At 41.1% G+C, this 11,408-nt stretch overlaps 1 protein-coding gene across 1 annotated transcript; it reads right to left on the bottom strand.

Annotated features, from left to right (window-relative positions):
- Positions 1–1,045: 1,045 nt before the first annotated feature.
- ube2d2l (ubiquitin-conjugating enzyme E2D 2, like) lies at positions 1,046–10,417 on the bottom strand. The gene is made up of 7 exons (XM_079745244.1): positions 10,108–10,417; positions 6,359–6,422; positions 6,059–6,090; positions 5,877–5,954; positions 4,492–4,597; positions 3,851–3,944; positions 1,046–2,062 (listed from the first exon to the last, which is right to left on the bottom strand). Exons 1-7 carry the CDS (start codon positions 10,129–10,131, stop codon positions 2,017–2,019), a joined length of 444 nt encoding a protein of 147 aa, XP_079601370.1. The 5' UTR covers positions 10,132–10,417; the 3' UTR covers positions 1,046–2,016.
- Between the last annotated feature and the right edge of the window lie 991 nt (positions 10,418–11,408).

Below are 11,408 nucleotides of genomic sequence, written 5' to 3' on the forward strand. Positions count from 1 at the left end.
AAACCCTAAATCGAAATCTACATTTTATATCTAAATCAAAATGCTAAATCTAATATCTAAATCCTCAAACCATACAACAGATTTACTAATTGGTTCTGACTCCTAACCAGTCATTGATCGGGGAAGGTATCATTTGGATTGGGCAGGAAACGAAGAAAAGAAACAGTGGACTGATGCGAAAGCAGTGTGAGAATAAGTCGCTACTAATTAGTATTTTTAGATATGAGAATCAGCATATCTGTTGTATGGATTTAGAATTTAGGTTTAAGATTTGCATACAAGATGTAGCATTAAGATTTATATATTAAACGTATTTTGATTTAGAATGTACATTTAACAAAACTCTTATTTTATATATGGGACGAAGTGACATGGAAGTAGTGCTACAGTTTGGAGGGGTTTATTTGCCAAACATAGAAAAAAATGTAAAGCTTTAAATATGGAATAAGTAATGCACGTTTTTCAGCAGCAAAAATTTACTAACAGCACCCCATATCACACATTGTAACACAGAACTTCTATTTGTGGATGCTTTTTTGAAGGCTACGAGTCTTCTCATATCATAGTAATATGTGCAAATCACTGATAAATGCCTGATATGACTGCCAAGTGACCAGCACCCCAAAACTAAAAAACAGTTAATGGATGTCAGGACGTATAAAGCACTCGACAGCCTTGTACAAGCATAAAAAGAAAGTTCTTAAATGTGTAGAATTCCTCTCCTTGCCAACCATTTAGATGTTAACCTATTTTAGAAGTAGACTTTAAAGAAAAACATCTAGGTGCTTGATAAATTTGATCACGGTTAAATCAATTTATTCTGGATAACCCTAGTCTGAACAGGGATGGCCAAAAGGCGGGTTCACCACTGACAGCTGATTACCCCTGTTATGAAGTCCCAGATCCAGCCTTTCACACTGAAGCTACTCTAACGTTTCTGTAAGGGACAATGCTGATGCACTGTATCAGGAGTTCAGGTCCAGGCTCATGCTGTCATTACAAATGAAGGGAGAGGTGCAAGTATAAACCACATGAAAAGCGGACGTGCAATTTGTTCAACTTTATTGAGAAAAAAAAACATCACATAGCAGAGCTATTAGTTGACCAATCAGCCTTGGAGAGCTTTGAATAAAATGTATTCAGTGCAACAAAAAAAAAAAAAAAGACAGTGTTGAGGATGACGGATAAACTAATGGCTCTCCGATCTAAAAACAAACCCCCCGGGGAGAACAATAAAACAAAAAAATACAACCAGGAAGCAAAAAGAGAAAAAAAAAAGGAAAAAGTTCAACCTTAAAAGCAGACAAGTGTGCCTTTCACCTTGGAAAATCAATCCTGAGCAGCACATTCACCACTTTTAGCTTCCACATGCATTGCTTTCTTTTTCCATTTAATTTTTTAAACCGTGTTACCCTGCAGGTGGATTTATTTGTCGTATTTAGCAGTTCTCCATTCAAAACAGTCGCCTTTTTGTCTTTTTTCGTTTATATTTTTTTTTACAGTTAGGTGTTGATATTATGAACAGCCTTCCAGGCTGGTCTGGTCTAAAGAGAGAGAGAGAGAGAGGGAGAGAGAAAGAGAGCGAGATCTAGAGATGTAGGGCTGAAATGGCGCTGAGACACCCAGTGTTTGTTTTAAAGCATGGCATGGAGGGGTGGGGGGGGAGTTGGAGTTGACACTGTCTTGTCAGTTCGGAGTGACTGCTCGTTTATGGGGGTGGGAGGGGGGGGCTGTCATTGTTGTGTCTTTTCTTTTTTTAAACAGGTACATGCTCCTGGTACAGCTTGGCTTCTTTAAGGAAGCACAGAAGTGCAGATGAAGGTGTTTTGAAATGCATTTGACCGCGGGCAGGTGGGGGGAGATAGGGGTGTTCAGAGCAGGGGGCGATAAGGGGCACAAAATAAAGATGCATTTTTTAATGAGGGGGTGTGGCCAAATGGGCAAAAAACGAACAGTAATTGACAGTTTATTCCAGCTATGACGAAATAGAGGGAAGGGGGAGGGGGGGACCAGGAATCACATGGCATACTTCTGGGTCCATTCCCGAGCTGTCTTGTTGTACCTGAGGAGAGAAAACCACAAAGCTCAGATATGGTCAAGGAGCATCGAGGAAAATCACATGCACTTTAAAGAGCAACCTGCCAGTTGGCAAAAACGACTGTGGCAATGTCCGCGCAATATGATAGATCACTTAACCATCCGACTCTGAGGACTGTAGCAACTGGTGCGCTGCTCTGTCAGCATACATCTGAGTGGACACTATCAGGAGTCAGTATAAGGTTACATTTTTTAATCAACATATTTGGTAGTAAAATAGGGTCCATACCACATCTGAATTACTATTAGCTGCGAGACAATGACCAAATGAATCTTGAGAATTTGCTAGCTCAACAATCAAAATGATGCAGCATAACATTTTTGCTCATCTTAGCAAGGGTGTGAGTGGCTGGAATCATGACTTGTAACATTTCAATGTGATACAACAGAGTAATGGGTTCACAATTGGACTTATCCAAGAACTGCTGCATTTGACGACATTATAGATCACCCGGCACTAAAATGTTTCCACGAGACATACAAGGACACAAACAAGGTGCTCTGCAAGTTGCTACTTATAGGCTCAAAACCATGACCACAACGCCTCCTTATCTTACAGCTAATATATTCAAAATGTACAAAAAAGGCATTTAGACCATGAGCATGTTTTCCAAACTAGGAGATGCTGGATCCCATCAACCGCTCCAATATCAGCCCATGCTTCGTGCTCATCGGCACAAGCCAAACACTTCACAAAACCCCAATCACAAGAATATCAAATCAGGAAAAACCAACAAACAAGCATTTAGGTCTTTGAGGTCAACATAGCAAGCTCAGGCCTCCTAGACTGGCAGGTTTTGGTAAAGCCAGGCCCAGGCAGGTTTTGGAAAAGCCACAACCAGGCTAGATTAGTACAGAGAAGAAGGCTCTCGTCACTGCAGAGAGGGGTCTGAAACAATCACACAAGCCCGAGCATGTGGGTGTGGCCTTACCCTCACAGCATGGCGTACTTTTCTGTCCACTCTCGGGCCAGTTTATTATACCTGGGGGGAGTGGCGAGCAGGACAGGCTTGAGGGTGACTCTACCACCCTCTTGTGACTCAAGTGGACATGACCGTTCATAAGTGACCATTTTGTAATAGGGGTCAGGTCATGCCGAGGGTTGGTTTTACTGTTTTATATTTATCTTCTACATGCACTCCCAGAATTTAATGAACCCAACTTTCTCTTCAGCCAAAAGATTTTGGTAGCGATTTGTGAAAGGGAGCAAGCTTAACTTTGAACAAACAATAACCAACAAATATTATGTTCTCCCCTCTTATAAAGCCTGCAAGGAACATTGCTTCTATGGTGACAACCTATCTGAAGCTAAATGATAAAAATCATTCCTCCAAATTATATATAATATAATATATATATAATATTTACATGCCACTATTTGGAAATTAGATGCACTTTGAAGGACTTCATCGGCCAGTCGAAATTGGTTTCTTGCTACCACAGTACCGAAGTGTACATGAACACATCCTGATGTGGGATTACTACAGTGCACGTGAACACACACCTCCAACATGAGCATTCCCTGTAAAGCATATGTTTTCTTTGTTAACTGGCAAGATTTTTTTCAAGGTTTGCGTTCATTATGACGATATGGAAACATAAAGCTAAAATAGCCTTTGAATACAACTGAAACGTAAATTGTAGTCCCATTATGAAGCACAAATCTAGCCTAATAGCAGTCAAATATTTTTGTGTCTTAGTAAGTTTGTGGGTTTGAGGGGACCCTGTGCTGCATTATGGAAGGGGAACCTACTTGTTGAGGTCTGTCTTGTAGATACGGGCGATCTCTGGCACTAGTGGGTCATCAGGGTTGGGGTCACATAACAGAGAACAAATGGACAAAAGGACTGCAAGAGAAGAGAGGTAAACCGTAAACATTGATTAACATCCTAGGACCTATCAATAACTTAAATATCTAGATAAATAAATAGAATCGAAAATAGAAAAAATCTAAAGGATTGGCTGAATTTCAGGAAACCCTTGGCTAAATATCGACCACTAGATTTAGAATCTCGTTAAACCAAGCCAATTTGTTTTTGACATGGTCTTTTTCCCAGCGGTGGTATGGATGAAGTGACGCAAGTTAATAGTGCACAAAATGGCATCCGCATAGGTCGCTTGAACACCTCATAGTAGCACGACTACTACAGGATTTCTCAGATTTCTCAAGTGAACCAGTATCTCAGAGCTGTGGTCCTGCACAGCTCCGACTGGTAGAAAAACAACCTTAACACTGTCAGGGTTAGGGCTTTTTGTTTTCCCACAAATGCTAAGAACGTATGCATGTATCATCGTACCAAAGGGCATACATTTATATTCCATCAGACATGGCTTACAGACCTGAAGGTTTAGAGAAGATGAGAGAAGGGTTGGAGAAGAAACAAGCCGGTTTACCTTTAGAGATAGTTAACGCTGGGGACCACTGTGATCTCAATATATCCAGGCAGATGCTGCCGTTACTGTTTATATTTGGGTGATAAATTCTTGTAGTGAAGGCCACCTGTCAAAGAGAAGGATGGGTAAATTATCAGATTGATTATGGATGGAAAACACACTAAAAGTAATAATGCAATGTACAAGGGCTCGGTTACCCTTGGTGTCTATACGAATGTTGTGATCAGATCTCACAGATGTTGCAGCCACATCCAACACTGGAATGTGAACTTAAGCCAAATATGTGATCAGGTCTTGTTCCCAGCAATTATTTAAATAAATTCCTGGTATAATGCGGCATGGTTTTAATTGCCCCTTTGGTTATCCAATTGGATATGGCTGGAATGCATCAACACTACACTGAAATCAGATGCATACAATGACCCAGACCACCTATGTATAAGACTTGTCAACTGGCCCATCAGGACATAATGTTAAACTTAGATCAGTCTGGGAGCGTGAACACATACCGCTCCTGCGTCCAGACCATAGACTGCACAAATCAATGGACTTTGATGGCATCCATTTATTTACACAGGACCGCAATCAGCAGAAACAATCCATATGAGACATGAATGGCAGCCTTGCACGAATCGTCGGAAACTGCCAAAACTCCTTTGCATTCCATCCTAAGTAACTTCTGTGTAATACATCAGTCTACTAGGACTTCACAAAACACTTACACGAAGATGAACTAGCTACTTGGATCCAAATTTTGTTACACAGCCGTTAAATCACATTTCTTGTTGACTTGGCGGTGGGTCACGCTGCTACCACATACCACTTAAAGGTTACTGCGTAAGGAGGTATGGTCGGGCGGCATTCATTTTTTCATACCATCGTACCTCCCTGATATCTCCCCAGGGTAACTGGCCTTTGTGTAACAAAAAAATTAAGTAAAGTCTCAGCTGCTGTAGAACAAGTCATTGTAGAGTGTATGACCCATTCCAGCCTACAATGTCGTGTCCAATATTCATCTAGCCTACTTCAGTCTTGCTGGGTTTAAATACTAATGGCCCGTAGAACGATGAATAGATAGGAAATAAGCACTCTCCAGCCATAGATTCTTGCTGAAGGACCCGATGACACTTTTTGCCGCGGCGGATACCAACACATCGGTGGGCTGAACAAAAGGTGATACGTTGGTGGTGGTGGACCACTAGGATACAGGAAACGCCCCAAAACAAATTTAATACACAACCAGATCTAAGCGGGTACTCATCGGCGTACATGAGCCTTTGGCATGAGCCGGTCATGCTCGCCTCTTAGTGCTGACAAGATCTGATCACAAAAGTGGATGGATGGGTGTAACCGAGCCCCGAGAGACCATGAGGCAGGAGACGTACCTTGGGTGGTTTAAAAGGATAATCTGTGGGGAAATGAATAGTGAGGAAAAATACTCCACCCTGGTAGGGACTGTCATTCTGCAGGGGAAAAAGAGCAGCAGCAGATCATCAGTCCCCACCTCCAACAGCTCATCAATAATAATCTGTATATTTGATAGAGGTTTAGCTTAATGTATACTTACAGGTCCCATAATAGTAGCTTGCCAGTGAAACACTTGGGAGAAAAAAGGAAAAAAGTTTTCACACAACACTATGAACAACCCAATATTATCATTAATAAGAAACGTGGGGCTTGCAATAAACTGATATTATATTGGGAGTCAAATCATATCAATTGAGTCTTTGATGGTTAGCTGTGAAAAGAGCTTGTAAGAATTATGACTTTGTTATATAAATGGATCAATCGATACAACTGCTCTTGTACTATTTATGTTGTCACCATTGATTTGTATTGTGACTTAGAAAATATAATTGGGACTTACAGTCATCCCCAACTGGGCCTGCAGAGCACTGCGCAGGGGGATCTCTGGACAGATCACTGAGCTCCTTGAGGACAGGAAACACACAATACACCCGTCAACCAATACACGCATCACGGTCAAGTGCAAGCAAAGACACCCGAAACAACATTCTTATATCACAACTTCATACACACAAAATCAAAGACTCTACACACACACACACACACACACACACAACAGTGGGGCTAGGGATCAAACGAAGCAAGGCAGAAGAGTGAAAAATCTTGATCAACTCGTTCATCACCGCAGAACATTCCAGATTATGGATGTTAATGATTAATCACTTAAGAATTTTACATATTAAACATGTGTCACCCAACAATGCATGTTTTATGTAATATTTCTTAAAAATTGGGTTAGAAAAGGCAGTGATTGCACCCCATTTGACAGTTTTTTTGGCAGCCCCATTTTGTGAATAAGGACATGCAGACAATAACAGCCTTTTTGAGCGAGAGGCTTGTTTTTTTTTTTTATTCTGTTTGTCTGTGCTTCAAGATTTAATGTTATACTTACCTAATGTGGTGCTGGAATTGTTTGAATAAAACTTAAAACTGAGAAAAAGGCATACGTTTTTGTATGTCAATCATTAAATCGATAATTGAATTGTTCACTATTAAAGGAAAGTGCAAAATATGCCACCCTATTCCAGACCAGAGAACGCTGGATTACTTAACTGTCTATCCTAGCCTTGTCAGGGGGGGGCTGCCTCCAGTCCACCAACATGTGAAACCAACAATTCAGAAGCTCAAACCATGCATTTTTTGGAAACAATAGAACAGAAGTAGAAGGATCCAGAACCTTCTGAATGACTATTTTCCAAGGGCCCCCTGTATGACCAGGAGTGATGTTGATTGGCCAGTACAACACACCTCAAAAACTAAAGATCGACTACAGGTCTGGGTGGACACTGCCACGTCTCATCGTTCACAGCCTTGTGTATGGCTCACAGACACTGACATCTAGCATGGCCTTATGTTAAGGCAGCCCTTTATCACCAGGAGTTCAACATGCAAAGCCTGTAGCTATTCAAATAGGAAACAAAATGGTTTCCAGAGTCCCCATGTAACATGACCAAAACAACGACAGCAAGCGTAGTTGGGTGCAACGCCTTCCACGCATTTCTTACAGACCTACGGTTCGTTCAACCTGTTTAGTCTTACACTCAAATCAAAGATTACTTTCTTGGTGTTGGACATGCCTTTTTGGATGACATTTTCTTTAAAATATTGCCTGAAGTCACATGGTTTTATATCCATATTTTGCACAGTTGTGCAGTATCAGGGGGAAGGAGGAAAGCTCTTTAATATTGCAATAACCCTTTCCATCACAGACATTACATCCAAGAAAGAGGAATATATGGTAGACCAGAGGAGTTGATTTCTGAGTAGCCCAGCTAAACGGAAAATATGAGATCAAGGCTGAGATGATGGACATTGAGGGTTTACAAAGTAAACTGAGAAAAGATTTTTCCCAGAGATGTATCAATTGAGCTACACATACACAAAGCAGGCTTTCTCAGATGTGCTGTGCGAACAGCATATCATGGATAGTCGGATGATTTCTTTATGCAAATCCATAAACACAGCAAAAGGGCACCCAGTGCCCGATATTGGCATCCTATCAACCATCAGCCTCAAACATGAAAACAAGCACACATTCTACGATATGTTGCTCCACAACACCAGTAGAGTGTCCACATCAATGGAACCATGCAACCATGTCTGCAGCAACGCAACCACTAACAATCATATCTAGTAGTAGCTGCTTTCTTGTGGCTGTTTTAGTCTGTGCAGCTAGGTACAATATATATATTGTCTTATTTAATCGTGTAATGCAATTACATTATACAATCTAGGGGAATTTTATGGTCTGTGTTGACATTCCACAAACGCACCTGTTGATATTGGCACTCCCTGCCCTCCGATGGCCAGAGCAACACAATGCAACCAATTATATGATGTTACCTGTGACAATGACGGTGCATTTTTGGTAGCCGTAAAGTAAAATGTAGGCATCTAAAATTTATTAATCCTATTTCAAATGACTAACATTTTTGAAGTGCTTTAAAATGGATGCTTCCAATTCATTAATTCAAACTCAACTCCTTGATCAGATAAAGTTGGTTGATTCACTCCCAATACTAATTAATTAATAAAAAGCTATTTTGGTTTTGATGATGGACTTTGGCAGTCTCTTACCAGGAAATCAGACAATGTCGGATTCCAAGTCACACATTAAAATGCCAGAGAACCAAAACGAACTCAACCACAACTGTTCAGTCGAAAACCAAGAGATTGGTCTTTAAGCAACGAGTGAAACAGTTAAGTTTGCAGAACAAGAACCTCGCTTCCTCCTTGTATCAGTTCATCGACTTAAGATACTGCACAAAGGTAAAATAACCTGAAACAAGTCTAACAAGTTGGACCATCATGTAGACAATGACAACAGCCAATGTTTGTTACTGTCATCAGGGAATGAGAGGGACGAAACTCTGGTTACCTTAAGAGATTCCGTCCACCAAATACATCTGGCTTATACAGGAATAACACCACATAACATATACCTCAATTTTTCTTGCAGGAGTGAGGACCAGCACTAAGAAGTGATTTAAACACACTCAGTGGGGGGCAACCACATTTAGTGTTTAAGTCTTTTACAAATAAAAGAAAAATAAAGAAATGCAAATTAAAGCAAATACTCTACAGGATTTAAATGGGAGTTATACCATGGAGCAGGTGAGTAAGTAGCTCTGTCCTGTATTTAAATCTTTGCAAACGACCCTCCCTCATATTATCTTAAGGAGTCGTTTCAGTACATTCAATGACCACATGACGTACAAGTAATATTGAAAAATGAAACGCATAAAACTTGCGTAGTAGTTGGCTCCCTTGAATATTGTAAATATGCAGGCATTAATGTGGAGGGCTATTTTTACCCCACAGGCATATTGGGGAAGGGTGAAGAGGCCGCACAGGACTGAAGACACTTGCTATGCCAGGGTTTGGATTTCAGTCTCCAGAAACCCCAAATGAAAGTTGTGCTGTGTGTTGGTATGTGACAGTCTTGCTGCTGTCATATCGCATTTCTGCTATAGCTTCAGTTATAACTGAAAAAAGGGCAGGCATAAACACGGGCCCGGTGTTTCTGGGATGTGGTCTGTGCGACCTACAGAACCTCCACTGCATTACCGAAGGGATAGAAAGTGAAACATCAAAAGTAGACAGATTATTAATGGAAAGATGGTTTACTGGATGCCAACTCAAATGATGGCGTGTAGGCAGTGAAAAGCGAGATAGGGTTTTGTGATAATCAGAAGACGTGTAGGGATCCACACAGGGCCTTGACGGTGAGGTCAGTAGAGTGGACTATTGTGTGGGATGAAGCGCTGCAGTGGCCGCGCCGTAATGACTTCAGAATTACATTAACACACCATCTCAACACATACTACCGTGACAACGCGACTGGACGCTACCGTTGTGTATTAATGCCGTGTATACATTCCACCTAGAACCATTTATAATTATTACAAAAATTTGGTCGGAATGATGCAAGGCTAACTAGGCTAGTGTTAGCTCCACCACAGCGTTGACGAATGATATAGCAGCCGCAAATCCTGGTTTTAGCACATATATGAATCAACAAGTGCGTGTTGTGTTTTGGATGAAGAGGTGTAAATGTGTTAGGGTAAAAACAAACAAACACCACGTTACCTTATTAATTCGTTTTAAAGCCATTGTGTGTGTGTGAAGGGACCGAGTGTCGAGGAGGAAGAGGGTAGGCCAGCTAGGTAATGCTAACTAGCTAGCATCTAGGACTCGGCTGGCGTTGTGCGGCTCACTGGATACGATGATTGCAAATAAATAGAAGTCACGTTTGAATCCGATTTCCCCTTTGCTCTGTGTACACTCAGCTGTCGCGTCGACGTGAACAAGATTAGCTTTCCAGCAACACCCAACCCCTGCTGTTCAGACAACAGAGCAGCGCAAACAACTCAAAATGTCTTCCGTAGCGGAACATACACCCGTGCTTATTCAGGGGTAGTCCATAGGCCCAAGGATCCGAGCGCATAGTGGGCGGTCCCTCGATCAGTGAATGTCTAATCATTAGTCGAGACGCACAATAGGGACGGTATCTCATTGGTCAGGAACGGAGATGGGTACCGCCTGCTGTACGTTCGGACCCTTGGAGCTTGAAAACTACAGTCTCTGAGCCAAGTAACGTCAGTTAGTCCGCCACCGGCGCAATGTGTGCAATCTCAGTAGCCTGATAGCACCCATTGCATGCCGATATAACTATTTTTAGGAACGTTTACTGATATTTATCGGTGGTAGTCTTATGTATGTAAATTGGCGTTGATAGACCCGGGTTTCGAATAATAAGTATCCTGCCCCGATCCGAATTTATTTTATCACTATTTTTGGATTAGTTATTGTTATGATAATTTTATATAATGAGTCAAACGTATTATTTTCTATAAGAAATTGCTAAGTAAAGACCTAGTATTTAGAGAGAAAATATATCAAAAATATATCTAAAAATATTAAACAGAATAAATGGCTAAAAGGAAGGCACTCACCCGCCTTCCTTATCATATTGGTTTCTTCCAAAAGTTGCAGGATGAAACCGGTTCCCAACACAGCAGGTGAAAGCACACTCAGTTGCGCATCAATGCTTGAGGGGAGATGTATCTAACGCTACAGCTTAACGGTGTGTTGCTAAAGTTGTCAGTAAAGCATCAATCCTTATTTCAAACGTGTGGAAATGTATTGTGATCAAACAATTAATTGCATTCGAGAAACATAGGCAGTCTTTGTTTTGCAAGATAGATGGCTAGGACCATTTCAAGTTATTAGCCATCCCTAAATCAGTTGTTAACCCTTCTGTCTTAGTAGCTGGTGGAGACATAATGGCCTAGCGTCCTATTTTATATTTGTTAAGGAGAGCTGTATGAATCTCATGGCTGTAAGCTGATAGTTCTCCCCACTTCTTTCACATTTGATGGTTAGAAAAA

This window comes from Pollachius pollachius (genome assembly GCF_949987615.1).
Source record: "Pollachius pollachius genome assembly, chromosome: 10".
NCBI lineage: Eukaryota > Metazoa > Chordata > Actinopteri > Gadiformes > Gadidae > Pollachius > Pollachius pollachius.

Bases quoted from the DNA above. Each gene is read 5' to 3' on its own strand.
- ube2d2l (XM_079745244.1), bottom strand. From the start codon at position 10,131: ATGGCTTTAAAACGAATTAATAAG. The intron at 3,945-4,491 runs GTAAACCGGCTT...CTTCTCTTGCAG, and splicing joins AGCGTTAACTATCTCTAAAG to TCCTTTTGTCCATTTGTTCT. The intron at 2,063-3,850 runs GTAGGTTCCCCT...TTCTCTCCTCAG, and splicing joins TACAAGACAGACCTCAACAA to GTACAACAAGACAGCTCGGG.